The sequence below is a fragment of the Phyllostomus discolor genome, chromosome 5, assembly GCF_004126475.2.
Source record: "Phyllostomus discolor isolate MPI-MPIP mPhyDis1 chromosome 5, mPhyDis1.pri.v3, whole genome shotgun sequence".
NCBI lineage: Eukaryota > Metazoa > Chordata > Mammalia > Chiroptera > Phyllostomidae > Phyllostomus > Phyllostomus discolor.
The window spans coordinates 126974378-126992462 of record NC_040907.2 but is presented as its reverse complement, the minus strand read 5'-3'; the positions used below and the strand labels follow the sequence as shown (position 1 = coordinate 126992462).

The window sequence follows — 18085 nt, the reverse complement described above, 5'->3', positions numbered from 1 at the left end:
CTGGAGGACCCCAGGGCTTTTCCTTGTCTTCTCTTCTCTTGCTACATTGTTCCCTAGATGATCTCATGTAGAACCACGGTTTAAACTGATCTGATGACTTTCAAATTTATATAATCCAACCTATACCTCACCTCTGAGTTTCCTGGTCAAATCCACTTGAATTTTGAAAAGATATCTTAAAATAGTAAATAGCCAAAGTAATTTTTTTTTAAAAAATATTTTATTTAATTATTTTTAGAGAGGGAAGGGGGGAGGGAGGGATGGAGGGGGGGAGAGAGAGAGAGAGAGAGAGACATCAATGTGTGGTTGCTGGGGGTCATGGCCTGCAACCCAGGAATGTACCCTGGCTGGGAATTGAACCTGGGACACTTTGGTTCCCAGTCCGCGCTCAATCCACTGAGCTACGCCAGCCAGGGCCCAAAGTAATTTTTTACCCAACCTCTGCTAACCCTTCTCTTCCTGATGTTCCTCACATTTGTAAATGACAGCAGCATCTACTTAGTTGCTCAAGGTAAAAACACGCGGGATCATCCTTGATTTCTCTTTCTCTCACACTTTATACCCAATCTATCAGTAAGCCCTGTTGGCTCCATCTCCAAGATATATCCCTAATGCAACCTCTTGTCACCATTTCCATGCTGTCCAAGCCACAGCCTTCTCGCTCTGGGACTGCTGCAATGTCTTCCTAACCAGCTTTCCTCATGCCCCAGCCCCAGCCCCCTCTTGTCCACCCTCCATGCAGCAGTCTTCTGAAGCATAGATCAGATTCTGTATCAGGTCCCTGCTTAAAACCTACCAGGAACTCTTTCACTGAAACTGCAAAGTAAACCTACACTGTTTATTGAAGCTATGAGGCTTCTGCCTGTGCCTCTGACCTTGGCCTCTTCTACTCTCCCTATGTGCCTTGTGTGAGCCCCAGGGACCTCTCCAAGTTTTTCCTCTCTCATGGCCTTTCCACTACCTCTGCTTCTTTCACCTGGAAGCTCTTTTCCAAGTTCTTTAGCACATGTCAGTACCTGAGATTCCCCTTTTCATGTTTGTTTTATATGTGTTACATGTCCCCACAACCCCGCACTCCTGAACAGAAGAGAACAGATGCTCTTGTCTCTGCTGTTTACAGCTGTGCGCCCAAAGCCTGGGGCAGGGCCTGACACAGTGGAGCTCAGTATCACTTGTTGACTGACTTGACTGTGAGGACTACAGCTAAGACTGTCAGAGCTAGAAGAGAAACAATCCAACCTCATGGTTCCACACACGGGGAAACAGAGGCACAGACACTGTCACTTGTCTAGCGGCACAAATGCAGACTTACGCAAACCAAGTTGGTCACGCACAATCCTGAGTTTCTTTTCCATAAACAGCAGTGGCCATTAAAAGTGAGGGTCACTTATTTCCACCTACAAGCTCCCTGCCTAGCTATCATGGAAACAGATCTCTGAACAAATTCTGTCACCCATGCAAATATTTATACAACAAACATTTACTTGGGAAGTAGCCACAAAACTGGTTCATATGATCTGTTCTGTAAAGTCACTGAAGGCCCTGCCCTCTGTCCTTTCAGGTGCTTGACCACCTCGCATGAAAGGTGCGCTCAAGGAAGACACAGCATTTGAGGCAGGATTCAGCTAGATTAATGGTCACATCTGCAACCAGAATACCTCCGACGTGGGACCCTCAAAGATTCAGCCCAGTGCATCATCCCTAAGGGAGATTCTTTTACTCTGAACAAGGAGTGGGTGGTAACCCAAACCATTTTAGCCAGTCTACGTATCTTGAATACTGCTAACTTCACCAGAGAAGAGTTCATTTCCAATTCCAGCCATGCTAATTAATAAGCCATGAATTTCACTGATACATTTATTATGGCATTCTCTATGCTAATCAGTAAAGCTTGGGGATGGGGTGGGGGTGGATTGAGACCAGGAGAGCTTCAGAGGCTGCTGTGCTGATTGTGTATGTTTCTCTAACTCCCAGGTTCATTGACTTTCAGTTGGTAATTTGGAATCAGATATGGTGGAAGTATTTACACTATGGGAATCAGTGACAGGGTCCTCCCCCATGGAAAGACAGTTATTAAACCTTTATCAGCATACTACTGGGTAGGCCAAGGGACCTCTGGAGCATGGCCTTTCTGATAAAATGCTGGCTGACCACCTCACCCTCATGACTACCTCTAACCCAGTGATGCTCAGACCTGCCTGCACTTCAGAAAAGGCAGTACCCGGCCTTTACAGGGCTACTGATTCCCAGGTCCCTGTAGGTGCAGATTCTGACTTGATTGCTTAGGGGACCCTAATCAGGACACATTTAAATCTCACCAGGTGGTTCTAATCTGCAGCCAGGGTGACACTTACACCTGTGTGTCACACTATCTATGCCACATATTTTAGGTCTCAAAAAAAGTTAATGGCAGCCCTGACTGGTGTGGCTCAGTGAATTGAGTGCTGGCCTGTGAACCAAAGGGTCACTGGTTCGATTCCCAGTCAGGGCACATGTCTGGGTTGTGGGCTAGATCCCCAGTTGGGGGTGCATGAGAGGCAACTACACAGTGATCTTTCTCTCCTTCTCTTTCTTCCTGCCTTTCCCTCTCTCTAAAAATAAATAAATAAAATCTTTTTAAAAAAGTTGATGGCCAAACCATGATTGGCAGCAGACTTGCTGATCCCTAACCCTCCTGGCAAAAGGAGGGAAAGGTTGAAAATAGGTTGCCACTTCTGAGGTCTCAAGTGTTTGCAGATATGGCTGAGGGGCAGCCCTCAGCACTTGGGGTTCAGGTTGGGGGTGGGGAGGGACAATGAAGGAGCTCAGGAGCCCAGGGCAGGCTGTGCCAGCCCCAAAGAGCTCCAGGCTCCCTCTGCACGGGTGTCTCAGCTTCATTTCTTAGGGCATTTTGCAGAGTCTCAGATGTGTGCGTGTGGTGTGTGTAGGCTAGGAGGCTAACCTCCAGGGAGAAGGAGACAGATGAATCCCTTAGAGAACAAGGTGCTGAACTAGCTCTCGGAGGGAAGGAGGGGGCGTGGGGGAGACCAGTGCCTCAGAGAGTGGGCGTAAGACTAGCCCTGCAGAGCTGGGTGAGGGAAGCTAGTCCCCCAGAGAGGGCTGAGGAATTAGTTTCCTCCTCCTTGAAGGACAGGAAAGATAACTATTAACACTGTGGTAAAAATGTTTTCTTGGAATTCAGCTATTCATCTGGGGGTTCTGTGTCTCTACCCAAAGCAAACACCCTTGCAGGGCCTGCTCCTTTTCTACCAAGAAATTTGACTTCCCTTTAACCCTTCATGGCAGAGCATTGCTACCTCCTCACACCCAATCTTACTTTCTCCCTTTTAGAGCAGAGCCCTTGGGGCTGGGCTGGCTAGTGTCTGTCTCTTTCTGGGAGTCTGCGAGTGCGGGAGGCTTGGGAGTTCAGGACAAGGGACCTGGACAAGAGTGCCATTCCTGCAGTCACCACCAGGGACCCCACCCAGCACTGCCTTGAGCTCAAGACCTCTGGGAAACACATTTAATTATCAAAGCCATAGTCAAAGATTGACTCCCAAGCCCCAGGCTGAGCTAGGCCTGGGAAGCGAGGAAAGCTGTCAAGCTGGGGTCATCTAGCTGTGGGAGACCACTCACAGCCAAGTCTGGCACCAGGGGGAGGAGGGCCTCTTGTGAGAGGCTGGGTCAGACCTGGGCTGAGTGTGTGCAAGGAAGGGGACCCTAACCTGGCCTGAGGATGAGCGTGGAGGAGGGTTTCCCAGAGAAGAAGGCCCCTGAGAGCAGGGTTGAGATTTCACCCGGCCACTGAGAAAGGGATACCCGGAGACTGAGTGGGTAAACGGTGTCTGTTACAAAAGGAAACTCGGGACCCTAACTCTGTGGGGCCCCTTAGCCCCACCCTGGTTTGCTGCACAGCACCTTCTTAGATGGGGCACTCCGTCCTCAGGCTGAGCAACTCCACTTCTTTATCCCAGTTCACATCTTGCACATTGTAGCACCTTAGCGATTAGGTTCTGCCCTTCTCCCATAATCTTTTTTCTCTTGACAACAGTGGAAAATATGCATTTTTATCTACCCCGCATTAGGCACGCTCAATCTTTTCCTGCAGTTCCTCCGTACATAGTCTGTCACGCCCCATTAATACAGGCGTTTCCATGGTTGCAAGAGAACTCCTTTGCAAAAACCTCTCCCTGTCCTGTCCCATCGCTCCCTACTCTTTCTCCGGGTCGTAGGCTGTAGCCCCGCCCCCAGCCCGCCCCCTCCCAGAGGCTGGGCGGGTGCCTCGCGCCCATTGGTCACTGGGGCTAGCTGGTCCCGGCCCGGCCCCGGCTGTTATTGCTGTTATTGCGGCTTAGCTGTGTCTGTCCCCCAGCGAGCGGCGGCTGGGCGGGCAGCTGGGTAGGCAGCCGCAGGTGGGGCTGCTTGCCGCCAGGGACCTAGCCAGGGAGCCCCGGAGCCCCGCGCCTGGTGTGCCCAGGATGCCGCGCGGGGACTCGGAGCAGGTGCGCTACTGCGCGCGCCTTTCCTATCTCTGGCTCAAGTTCTCGCTCGTCATTTACTCTACAGTGTTCTGGGTGAGTGGCCCCAGTAGGGCCTGGGGATGGAGATGGGGGCACACTCCCTGACCGCCCCACGCCAGGTCTGGGGTTAGGTCCAGACGTGGCTGCTCCTGGGAGGGCTGGTTCCTCACTCACTCTTCCTAGGAACCGGGATGACCTAGCTCAGCCTGTATTTCTGCAGCCTGGTCAGGAGCGTTAGAGTTAGTTGGCTACGATGAAGGAGTACCGCCTGTCTCACCTGTGTGCACTTGACCACCAATCCGCTGTACTTTGGCTGTGGTGGTGTGGTAGGCCTTGATTCCCGCGTCGGCCGCGCCCACTTGGACTGCTGGGTATTACAGAGTTTACCTCTCTAGCAGCCTATGGAGGAGACACGTGGTCAGGCTTTGTGGCCCTGGACTCCCAGTGCCGTCCTCACTATACACTTGCTGATGCCCCTGAGCAATATGTTTCCCCCGTTGCTCTTGGTTGCCTCCTGAGTGGAAGGAGGATGCACCAGGAGGATGTGTGTGCCTTGTCCGTGCTTGTCCGAGAAGTGGTTGGGAGGATTCCACCAGACTGCGTCTGGGGAGGTCTCTGGCCACCCTAGGTACTTAGTAACTATTTCCGTGTCCACTGGGCTTTTCCTCATCTTCTGTCTTGTTGCTGGGCAGGATGGTGGTAGTTGGACATGAACCAGCCTTCAAATTCTGCCAATACCACTTTCTAACTGAGTGATCTTGGGGAAATGACTTCAATTCTCTAGACCATAGTTACCTCATCTGCAAAGAGACGGTAATTATGTTGAACTTTTAGGATGGTTCTGGAGATTAAATGAGGTAGGCCAAGTGCAGTGCTTAGCACAGGGATCAGTGAAGAGCTCAAGAAGTGTGCGCCTTTTTTATTATTGTGGGCAGGGAAACTGGGTCCTCCTGGTAAACTGTCCCAAGAGACTGTATTTCTTCATGGATATTTCAGACTGGGCTGACCCCCACCTAGAAAAAGGGACATCTTTCTACAGTCCAATTTCAGCCCTGGCAATGTAGAATAGGCCCCTGCTGCCAGTAAGCCACAGGGCAGACTCCCCCAGAAAGGGGAGAAGGAGTGACTGACACCCATTACCCCTAAACATGCACACAGTCCTGGTCTCCTCCTCAGCCCCCTGTTGGGTCTATTCTCTTAGCAGGAAATGCTAGATCTGCCGTCAGACCTGGCTTTCCATGTGACCCCTCTGCAGATGTGACTTGCCTAGAGGTCAAGAGATCCAGATTCCAGCCTTGCTCTTGGAGATCTTAGGCAGGTTACTTGCCTATTGGGGGCCTCAGGGCTGTTAAATGACTTACTCATCTGGAAAGCTAGGTGAGCTCAGCTCCCAATCCGGGTCTCTGACACTACATAATGTGGAAGAGAGATGAGCAGTATGTTTGGGGGCCACAGGATGGAGTATAGACCTGTTGGTGGAAACCCCAGGGAGGCAGAAAGGAGAATGTGGGATTGGGATGGGGGTGGTTTGAGTTCTCTCATTCAGTGGTTGTCTTCCAAGGTTGCATCAGAGTTAACTAGAGAGTTTTAAAAACATGAGAGATGCCTGTGCAGAGGTATTTATTTAACTTGCTTAAGCTTTCCAGGTAATTCTAGTGTGTAGTCAGGGTAGAAAACTGTTGGGCTAGATGGTCTCATAGGCCAGCCCACCACCCCTCAATTCTGATTCTGGGATTTGTTGCCTGCTCCTTGCTTGTCTGGACTCAGGAACTCTCCTCTCAGGAGGTCAGACCTGAAAGAGGGAAGGCTACAGTTGATGGGTGGGGAGGTAGGAAAATCAGGGAAGACCAGGAGTCAGAGGTGGGGGGTATGTTTGTGGCCTTACCCCTTCTCTCCATATGTAATCACTGACCAATCTTTTAACCTTCTTGTACCTCTATTTTCCTATCTGTAATGAATAATGGATACTGTGCTTCATACCTTATTGAACTGTTTTTTGGATAAGTGATGTGGGGAGAGAGTGACATGTTGGTTATATAAAAGAAAATTATACTGTTAAACTTAAATTGAACTTTCAAGGCCTTGTTCTGTCATTGTCTGCTGCAGCCCAGAATAACTTAAGGCCCTTGTTTTGCTTTTTTCTTGGGGCAGAGGGTGCCTCAGAACTTGGGATCCTCCCTCTCCAGCCCACTGAGTTTACCTTACCAAGTCCCTGACTTCCCATCACTGGAAGTATTTCTGTTGAACATCTCCCCACCCATGCCAAGTACTCAGTCACCTGCCAACTGTGCCAGGGCAGCTCCAGGTGCCAGAGTTTAACTGCAGGGTGGAGGTCCAGTGTAAGTAATTTGTCTGACACTGGGTTTGCCGTTAATTGGAAATCATTACAGGAAAGCCCATTAACTCTGGTGCTATCCCTCGGGAGGAGGAGTGGTGCCAAGGGTTACTTACTTTGTAAGCCCAAAGTGCTAACACTTTCACTTCACTCTGTAAGTCTGGAAGGGGCCATAAATTTTTACCATGACCATGCACCTTCTGTAAGACTTTTTGCTTTAAATCTTATCATCCAGTAAAGATATTGTTCGAAATATTTTTCATTTACTTTTATTATATTTTATTGGTTATGCTATTACAGTTGTTCCAATTTTTCCCCCTTTGCTCCTTCCACCCAACACCCCCAACTCCCTCAGGCAATCCCCACATGATTGTTCTTGTCCATGGCCATGCTTATAAGTTCTTTGGCTCTCCATTTTCTATACTGTACTTTACATCCCCAGAGCTATTCTGTAACTACCTATTTGTACTTCTTAATCCCCTCATTTCTTTACCCATGGTCCCACACACCCCTCCCATCTGACAACCATCAAAACACTCTCCATATCCATGATTTGGTCTCTCTTCTTGTTTGCTTAGTTTGTTTTTTAGACTCAATTGTTGATACATTTGTATTTTTTGCCATTTTATTGTTCACAGTTTTTAGAAATATTTTATTTATTTATTTTTAGAGAGAGGGAAGGGGAGGGAGAAAGAGAGGAAGAGAAACATCAATGTGTGGTTGCCTCTCACACGCCCCCAACTGGAAACCTGGCTGGCAACCCAGGCATGTGCCCTGACTGGGAATTGAACCAGTGACCCTTTGGTTCACAGGCCAGCACTCAATCCATTGAGCCACACCAGCCAGGGCTGTTCATAGTTTTGATCTTTTTCTTTTTCTTAAATAAGTCCTTTAACATTTCATATAATAATGGTTTGGTGATGATGAACTCCTTTACATTTCTCTTGTCTGGGAAGCTCTTTGTCTGCCCTTCAATTCTAAACAATTGCTTGCTGGATACAGCAATCTTGGTGTTGGTCCCCACTTTTCACGATTTTGACTATTTCTTGCCAATCCCTTCTAGCCTGGAAAGTTTCTTTTGAGAAATCAGCTGACAGTCTCATGGGAACTCCCCTGTAGGTAACTAACTGCTTTTCTCTTGCTGCGTTTAAGATTCTCTCTTTATCTTTAACCTTTAGCATTTTAATTATGATGTGTCTTGGAGTGGGCCTCCTTGCAGCCATCTTGTTTGGGACCCTGTGGTTCCTGGACTTGCATGTTTATTTCCTTTACCAAGTTAGGGAAGCTTTCTTTCTTTTTTCTTTCCCTTTTTCTTTCTTTCTTTCTTTCTTTCTTTCTTTCTTTCTTTCTTTCTTTCTTTCTTTCTTTCTTTCTTTCTTTCTTTCTTTTTCAAATATATTACCAATTTCTTGCTCTTTCTTTTCTCCTTCTGGCATCCCTATGATGAGAATTTTGGAACTCTTGAAGTTGTCCCAGAGGCTGCTTACACTATCCTTATTTTAAAAAAATTTTTTTTTCTTGTTATTCTGACTGGTTGTTTTTTTGCTTCCTTATGTTCCAAATCATTGATTTGATTCTTGGCTTCATCCACTCTACTGTTTCTCTGTAAATTGTTCTTTATTTCAGTTAGTGAATCCTGTTTCTGACTGGATCTTTTTATGCTGTTGATGTCCTCACTAAGTTCCTTGAGCATTCTTATAACCAGTATTTTGAACTCTGCATCTGATAGATTGCTCATCTCTCTTTTGTTTAGTTCTTTTTTTTGGAGTTTTGAACTGTTCTTTCATTTGGGCCATGTTTCTTTGTCTCCTCATTTTGACAGTCTCCCTGTGTTGGTTTTTATGTATTAAGCAAAACTACTATGACTCCCTGTCATGGCCTAATGTAGTAGATGTCCTGTAGGGTCCAGTGGTACAACCTTCCTTATCACCCAAGGTGGGTACTCGAGATGTACCCTTCGTGTGGGCTAGGTACACCCTCCTCTTGGAGTTGAGCCTTGATTGCTGTTGACAGGTCAATGGGAGGGATTTACCAAGGCCATTCAGCTGCAAGAACTAGCTGTGACCACTGATGTGGTCTGTAGCTATGCACTGGATGTAAAGGCTTTGCGGTTTCCTGGGTGGTGTTAGCCAAGGTCAGCCCGCACTTGTGTTTTGCCTGGGGCCATCCTGCATGAGCTATAAAGCAACCTGAGTTGGTTGCTACTTGTGCTGGGCTTGGAGATTCCCAAGTGAAGTCGAGCTTTGAATCTAGGCTGGCTGCTGTAAATGCAAGACCTGGGCCCACTTACTAAGAAGTATGGGGCCTGGGGACTCAGTGAGGCCAGCCTTTGCTAATCTGATAGGATTTAGGAAGTTGTGAAGCATGAGCCAAGACCAGCCATTCATATGGAAAAGTCATGGTTAACAGTTTGAGTGGGCCCATAAATTGTGTAGGACAGTCTCCAGGATCTCTAGGGTGGGGCAAACAGTGTTAGCAGGTTGACAGAGTCTCAGGAATAGCACCCATCTGCTGAATCTGTGGCTCTGTGGGCCTCTGCCTGCCTTTCTGGGTGGGAGAAAGCTGTCCCCCAGTGCTTTCCTTAATGCCAGACACTTCACTTCCTCCCTGTATGCTTCTGGTGCCTTTCAAACTGCTACCCTGGTGCTGGAGCTCAGAGGGAGTGAGTCTGAGTAGGTGAGTCTGTGTGTGGGTTCCTTAAAAAAATTTTTTTTAATTACAAGAGTAAATATTTATTTTTAAAGTTTATTTTATTGATTATACTATTACAGTTGTCCCATTTTTTCCCTCACTTTTATTCCCCTCTGCCTGGTACCCCCATTCCCTCTGGCATTCCTCCTCCTTAGCTCATATCCATGGGTCGTACACAGAAGTTCTTTGGCTTCTCCATTTCCTATACTATTCTTAACCTCCTTGTCTATTTTGTACCTACCATTTATGCTTCTTATTCTCTGTGCCTTTTTCCCTATTCTCCCCCTTCTCCCTCCCTGCTGATAACCCTCCATGTGATCTCTACTTCTGTGATTCTGTTCCTTTTCTAGTTGTTTGCTTAGTTTTCATTTTTGTTTTTTAAGTTCAGTTGTTGATAGTTGTGAGTTTGTTGTCATTTTATTGTTCATAGTTTTGATCTTTTTTTTAGATAAATCCCTTTAACATTTCATATAATAAGGGCTTGGTGATGATAAACTCTGTTTAACTTGATCTTATCTGGGAAGCACTTTATCTGCCCTTCCATTCTAAATGATAGCTTTGCTGGATAGAGTAATCTTGGATGTAGGTCCTTGCCTTTCATGACTTTGAATACTTCTTTTCAGCCCCTTCTGGCCTGTAAATTTTATTTTGAGGAATCAGCTGATAGTCTTAGGGAACTCTTTTATAGGTAACTGTTTCCTTTTCTCTTGCTGCTTTTAAGATTCTCTCCTTATCTTTAATCTTGGGTAAGTTAATTATGATGTGTCTTGGTGTGTTCCTCTTTGGGTCCAACTTGTTTGGTATTCCCTGAGCTTCCTGGGGTTGTATGTCTATTTCCTTTGCCAGATTGTGGAAGTTTTCTTTTATTATTCTTTCATATAAGTTTTTAATTTCTTGCTCTTCCTTTTCTCCTTGTAGAACCCCTATGATTCAGATGCTGGAATGTTTAAAGTTGTCCCAGAGGTTCCTAAACCTCTCCTCATTTTTTTGATTCTTGTTTCTTCATTCTGTTCCTATTGAATGTTTATTTCTTCCTTGTATTACAAATTGTTGATTTGAGTCCCAGTTTCCTTCCCTTCACTGTTGGTTCCCTATATATTTTTCTTTATTTCTCTTTGTATAGCCTTCACACTTCCTTTATTTTGCAGCTGTACTCAATCATTTCTGTGAGCATCCTGATTACGAGTTTTGAGCTCTGCAACTGATCATTGAAGTTTTTTTTTGAAGACTCTTTCAACTCATTTTCTCATTTAATGAGGGGTGATTTACTAGCACACTTGCCCACACCATCCTGAGTATTCAGCAGTTTTTGACCAAAAACAGTGTGACACCCATGCCTCACCCTCTCTATTAACCTAATCTCTCCCTGAGTGACCTTTCTGTGTTTCCCTGATGGAAAAAAGTCCTCAAAGGGAAACATTTTGCTAATGTGGAAGAGGTGAAACAAAAAACAGCAGAAGCTCTAAAATACATCAAAATCGACAATTTCAAAAACTGTTTAGAGCAGTGAAAAAAATGTCTTGATAAGTGTATTGCACCAAATGGAGAGTACTTTAAAAGTAATTGAAGTTTAAACATGTAAGAATAAATACACAATTTTTAATAAATAAATCTCATTTTGGGGGGATCCCCCTCATACACATGTATGTATTATATTCTTTTTTTCCACATAAGGTAGCACACTATAAACAGTTCTAACCTTAGCTTTTCATTTAGATTTAAATCCATGTAAATTTTGGAGCTCTGCTAGGGGTTGCCTCATTCTGTTCGATGGCTGCATAGAAATCACTGTAGGCTATGCCAAAAATTATTTAATCAGTCTGCAGCTGGGGAACTCAGGTTGTTTCCAATTTCTAGTTACTGTAAACAGTGCTTCAGTGAGCATCTTTGAATGTGTTGCTTTGCACATATGTGTGCATGTCTGCAGGGTAATTTCCAGAGGTGGAATTTCTGTTTAAAGGGTATGTGAATGTATAATATATATGCAGAAATGCACCAATCGTAAGTGTATACAACTTTATAATTTTTTTTTTAAGATTTTATTTATTTATTTTTAGAGAGGGAAGGGAGAGAGATAGAGAGAGAGAAACATCAATGTGCGGTTGCTGGGGGTTATGGCTTGCAACCCAGGCATGTACCCTGGCTGGGAATCGAACCTGGGACACTTTGGTTCCCAGCCTGCGCTCCATCCACTGAGCTACGCCACCCCAGGCCAACTTTATAAATTTTTACAAAGTGAAGACACCTGCATGATGAGCCCCTGGGACAACCAATAGAATGGACAGCAGAAGCCTCCCGTGTTCCTACTTCTGGACCCTACCCCTTCCTCCCACTGGCAACCATTCCTGAAATGTCTAAGGGCACAGGACAGCTTTGTCTGTCTTTGTATGTGTGCTTACAGTGTTGATAGATGTTGGTGCACTGCCTCCACATAGAGGATTTACCAATTGTAACATTATTTGCTGTATTTCTTTTTTTTTTTTAAACTGGATTCTTTTTTTTTTAAAGATTTTATTTATTTATTTTTAGAGAGGGAAGGGAGGGGGAGAGAGAGAGAGAGAGAGAGAGAGAGAGAGAGAGAGGGAGAGAAACATTAATGTGTGGTTGCTGGGGGTTATGGCCTGCAACCCAGGAATGTACCCTGGCTGGGAATCGAACCTGGGACACTTTGGTTCCCAGCCCGCGCTCAATCCACTGAGCTACGCTAGCCAGGGCTGTATTTCTTTAAATTGACTCACTTTTTAAACTGAAATTTGTTTTTAAAGAAGGGTTTATATCACTGCTACTAATGGGAAAACACTATTCTCTCATTAAAAATAGCAGATGCCGTTACAATAAATACAGCATGAGGAAAACAATGTTATTGAATCTTAGCTAGATATTGTGGGTGCTATACGCCGTGAACCTGAGGCCTGCCCTGTTTGTTCAAAAAGCAGGTAGGCTGGCAAGTGTTTGTGAGCCTTACAGACAAACTGGCACAAAACTGGGATTTTCCCCTTTATGTGATGGAGAGGATTGGAAGGGAGTTGAGCAGTGCAAACTTTTCTTGGTCCATGAGTCTATGTGAGTACGACCTTGAACCACTTACAGTGATCTCCTTCCCCACACTTGCGGGCCCTCTTGCTATCAGAGGGGACCTCAGGGTCCAGAGAGGATGTTTTCATGGTCACCCAGCAAAGCTGGCATGAACCCACAGGTGTCCTCGTCCCCAGCTCTTTGCTCTTTCTGGTGGTTGTTGAGGATGTCTCCATAAGCAATGAACTCCCCAGAGAGGCACTTGAGACCAACTCTTCCCGCCATGCAGGGTGAATCATTCTGGCACATGTGCCCTCGGCCCACTGGGGACATACCTCTATTTTTAGCACTGACCACAGGATATTCTAGAGATCCGTTTACATGACTGTTTTTCCTTGCTGGACTGTGGGCTCCTGGAGGTCAGCAGTGTAGCTCATTCATATCTTCTTCCAAATGCCGGTCTTGGGGCTGGGCACACAGTAGGTGCTCAGGAAAGCCTTGTTGCAATGGGGTGGTGGAGTCCTAATCTGTGTCTTGTAAACAAGGATTTGAGATGGCAGAGCCTGGATTAGATGTTGAGCAGGGTGTGTGATCAGCAGTGTTAGATTTTGCTGAGGTCTTGAATTTGCTAAGTGGGTAGGGCTGATCATGGAGACACTGGCTCTCTAGAAAGCACCCAGCCTGTTGCTCTGGCATGTGAGATGTTAACTAATCATTATTATGTTTTGGGAATATTAGTAGTATATTAGGAAGAAAAAACTTAGAGGAGTGAGTAGGAAGGAAGTGGATGTGGGTAAGTAGTGAGGGTAATAAGGGTCAGAGGTGATACTAACTTTTTTTTGCCTTGTCCAGGCATGGGCTCTGTTATCAGAGCTTGGCCTGTGATTCTTTATGCAACCCTATTAATGGTTAAGGCTGTGGACTCTGGACAAGGCTGTCTGGGTTCCAGTCCTAGTTCTGGCACTTAGAGGTTGAGTGACTAAACACTAGCTTCCATGTGCCTCAATTTCTCTATTTGTAAAAGGAGTGATATTAAAATCTACCCGGGAGTTCCTGAGATAATTGCCTGAATTAATATATAGGAAATGCTGAGAGCAATGCCTGGTACATAAGAAGTACTGTGTTAGATACTTAAGGGTTAGCTCTTCTTTTCCTACCTTCCTGTCTATTCTAGGTGCTGAAGAGCCATAAACTGAGAATGAGAGGGGCCCCTAAAGGCACCTTTCTGTGTCATGTTTTCATTTTATTGAGAGTTAAATGGAAGTCTGGAGAGAGGAAGTGAGTCACTTGAGACCCCACAGCAAGTTAGTGACAGACCGAGACCAGGACCCAGGTTGCCTGACTCCAGTTTCTTCTTTGGGTCACCGTGACCTTTAACAGCCATGCCCCTTCTCCTGAAAGAGGTGGCACCTCTTTGGTGTCAAGACTCAGGGGGCGGGGAGAGGACAGTGGGTTTTTGGAAGGAGCTAGGTGCCTGGTCTCCCATGTAAGCAATAGATGAGGCCAGGTGAGAAAGGGAGTAGATTCAATTTCTAACTTTTGAAAAGAGCTTCCTTGTGAAAATAATATGCGCACATAGTTTTAAGAAATTTCAAGCAATTCAGGTAAGTACAGCGAAGACAGTCACGGTCACCTCCAGTTCTGCCACTGAGAGACAGCCACTGTCACGTGTTGGCAAACACCCATTGGGACATCTCCTCACGCGTGTAGGTACATGTTTTATTTCCTTAAATTTAAAATATTGTGCTTGATTCATTAGGCAGGTCTATTTCCCTCTTGTTCCAGGCAAGCATTTCAAAGAGAATGTAGTGACACAGCAGGAAGTGAGGCAGCCTTTGGGCTGGAGCAGTGTTCGCCATGCCTAATGAGCTGTCGGGGAAAATGTGGAACAAAGGGCCTGGGCTCCGGCCTGGGGCAGAGCAGTCGTGCCCTCCCTCAGCCCAGCTATGAAGTCTGTAAAGGCTAGGGAATCCGGAAGGCAGCCCTGGAAGAGGTTTGGAGAATGTTCTGATGCACTCACCCTGCACCTGAGCAAACTGAGACCCGAGAAAGTGTCTTTGCTCTCAGTCCTGGCTTCTGCGCACCGTCCCTCCCAGAAGGAGGGGATTGTTTTACGTTGTAAGGCTGGATCAGGACCTTGCTGCCTTTGTTGTTTGTTCCTGAGAAGCCGGAGTAATGCTGCCTCCTTCTTTCCACTGCCTCTTCTCTCTGGGTGGCTCACAGTGCCAACCTGGGGTGGGGCTCAGTAAACCAGATAAGGACTGATATGAAATTTCTGTACCAGCCGGTTCCACATACAGGGAATGATGTCTCCTGGGTAAGCTCAGGTCACAGGGGATTGGAAAGAGAAACCTTTCCCAGAAAGAACCTTTGGATTTGAGTGGATTTGAACTGACAACTAAGTGGAAGGCAGGAGAGTCCAGTCTTTTTATTTTTTAAGATTTTATTTATTTATTTTTGGAGAGAGGGGAAGGGGGAGAAAGGGGGGAGAAAGAGGGGCGACAAATATCAATGTGAGAGAGAAATATTAATTCATTGCCTCCAGTATGCACCCTGATCCCAACTGTAGACCAAACCTGCAACCCATCATGTCCCCTGCTGGGAATTTACCCAGGGACCTTTCAGTCTGTGGGACAATGCCCACCTGAGTGAGCCACACAGGTAAGGACAGGAGAGTCCAGTCTTGACCTGCCATTCTTTCCACGGTGGGGACAATATGTTTGCTTTTCGGTTAATGAGTACTTTCTTGATGCCGACTGGGTATGCCAGGCCCTGTGATAGTTACCAGGAAACAACTATGAGCAAGAAAGGCTTGGTTCGGGTTCTAGAAGACTGGCAAGCCAAGGAATAAACACAGCTGGTAACTGGCACTCTGGAGGAAATCAGGGAGCGGGCAGGGTGAGATGGGAGTGCCTGCCTCAGGAGGATAGTAAAGGGAGGCCTTCCGGAGGAGCCGATGTTTCAGCCGAGGCCCACACAGTGAGAAGGAGCCGGCCATAAAAAGGCCTGCAGAGAGAGCATCTCCGACAGAGGGAGTGGCAGGGTGAGCAGCAGGTCTGATGGGCTGCATGACCGGGGACAAGTTACGGACAACTCCCTGTGCCTCAGCAGTTTCCTTGTCCCTGGAAAGGGGATAACCGTTGTCTCTCCTGCAGAGGCCAGACTTGGATGGGGAGATGCCTTCAGGTCTCTCTTAGCAGAGTGCCTTGTGTGGTAAGCGTTAGTGCAGATGCTGGGAGAAGCTGTGTCACTAGGCAGGAGCCCAGAGCTTGCTGGCTGTGGGGAAGGGTTGGGGGGAGGGTGGGGGCAGCTGCAGGAGGAACCGCCATATTATACTTGCCTGGCCATACTTTACTTTACCTCACTGGATCCTCAGAACAACTGTGAGCTCCGTATACAGGGGCACTTGAGGGGAGGAGTGACTGGTACAACCAACCATTTGCACCCATTCCTGAGACGAGTTGCTTACTGTGGAAGTGGCACCTGCTGTGTTTTATTTAATTCTTCCAAAGGGTACTTTCCCACAAGTGAAGGGTTTGCATCTTGGCCTGCAGGAAAGTAAATATTTGCCCTGAGGGTAGAAGGAACACAGTCTTGGCCTGGTCAGGGCCCAGAGTTCTTCTGCTTCCTGCAGGAGAGCCCCTCCCAGGATGCAGTGCGGCCTTGGACCAGTCACACAGCCTCCCCGAGCTGTTTCCGGTTCTGGGGCGGGCTGGGTTGGGTACAGTGTGGTGGGCTGCACAGGTGCTTGAGGTCAGGTGCTCAGTGCCTGTATGCTCTTGTGTGCCGGGTGCTATGGACCCTGAGGTGGCTTGGCAGTGGGTGGAGGCTAGCCCCTCACCCACTCTGTCATGCATTGGGGTGAAGTCTCCTATGTGGAGTGGGGTGGGGTGGGGCTTCCAAGGCTGGCATCAATTCTGAGAATGGGTCACTTCCTGATGTCAAAAGAGTACCTCCCAGCCCAGTGGGCATTGATTGTGACTTGAAGCCTCCGTCCCTGGGGGGTTTGACAAGTACATATGTCCAGACCTGGTCCTCAGATTCCATGGGTCTGGGGTGGGGCCTAGGCACCTGTAATTTTTAAACTTCCCCTGGTGATTCTAGTGTGCAGCTGGAGTGGAAACCGCAGCTCATGGAGGTACCTATGAGGCAATTCTGATGGGACTGGCCTGGTTTCCAAGACAACTTTCTCTCCAGCTGAATCCTGCTCCCAGCCTTTCCGTCAGTCTGGTCAGTCTCTGTGGGTGGGGAAGCTAGTGTTCCCATCTGGGTGAGGCTCACCAGTGAGGGAGTAGGCCCAGAAGGGAGAGAGCGTGCTCACCAGGGGAGAAAGAGGGGGTGCAGGGGTAGGGAGTTGGCAGGTTAGGAGGGGCTGGTGGCGGGGTGGGGAACCACAGCTTTGCAATGTGAGAGGCTGGGCTTCTTCGGGGGACCAGGATGTATGGTGGGGGCAGGGGGTCCCATGGTTCTAGAATTTTGCTTTCTTTTTGGTTTACCTTTACAATATCCTCTTATCTGGTCTGTAGTTAACTTTGGAACTTGAAGAAGTCTATAGAAGCAGATCTGAGTTTCTTGAGTCAGGGGTTCTCACACTTGGGAGGTGAGCTGTGAGAAGTTTCTTCCCTTTAACTGTGTCTACAATTTGAGAACTGCCGATGTCCAGGCATCATGTGGGGAAGCTGGTTGCGATCTCTCGAGTATTGGGGGCCTATAGTTCTGGCCCCCACAGGAGAAATGCAGCAGGTGGTGGGGACAGTTTCAGACAGGTGGCATGAGCTTGCTTGGGGTCATGGTGATGAGTTGGTGACCAGTTAGTGGAAGAATGGGGACTTAATTTCTGAATCTGACCAGCAAGCTCTGCAGTGGATTGAATGGTGACTCCCCCCACCCTGACCCTGCCCAGTGGGTATGTTTATGCCCCAGAACCTGTGAATGTGACCTTATTTGGAAAAAGGGTCTTTGCAGATATAATTAGGTTCAGGATCTTGAGGTGAAATCATCCTAGATTGCCTGAGTGTACCTTAAATCCAATGACAAGTGTCCTTATAAGAGAAAATCTCACCCCATACCTAGACCATAAAACACTCCGTATCTTCCTCCTGGAGACCTGGGAGCTGCTAGAACCTGTGCCTCGGTGCAGAGAAAAAAGTGGCATGTTAAACTCAAGCTGCTTTTCCGCCCCTTTGCCTGATAAAACCAAAGTCTTCTAAGAGAAGCTTGCTTTTCTTTCTGTATATTTTTGAATGTAAATACCTGGTCTTCTTCAAGAATTCTTGTCTCGGCCATTTTTTAAAAAAGATTTTATTTATTTATTTTTAGACAGAGGGGAAAGGAGGAAGAGAGAGAGAGAGAAACATCAATGTGTGGTTGCCTCTTGCACACCCCCTACTGGGGGCCTGGCCAGCAACCCAGGCATGTGCCCTGACTGGGAATCAAACCAATGACCCTTTGGTTCGCAGGCCGGCTAGGCCATCTTTTAAAATAAAAATTTTGGAGAGATAATTTTTATTAAAAGGGGGGAAACCTTAGCTATATCTGGTCAAAT

The 18085-nt window shown here is 47.0% G+C and overlaps 1 protein-coding gene across 3 annotated transcripts in view; it reads left to right on the top strand.

Annotated features, from left to right (window-relative positions):
• Positions 1 to 4330: 4330 nt before the first annotated feature.
• Positions 4331 to 18085, top strand: part of TSPAN15 (tetraspanin 15) — a 52775-nt gene continuing 39020 nt past the window's right edge. Inside the window, exons 1-2 of one of the 3 annotated variants that reach the window (XM_036026863.1) lie at positions 4331 to 4553; positions 16645 to 16770. In XM_036026863.1, coding sequence (XP_035882756.1) covers positions 4458 to 4553; positions 16645 to 16770 — 222 coding nt within the window. In that variant the 5' untranslated portion in view covers positions 4331 to 4457. The remainder of the gene's footprint in view (positions 4554 to 16644; positions 16771 to 18085) is intronic. The other 2 variants (XM_036026862.1, XM_028512813.2) reach the window with 2 other exon arrangements.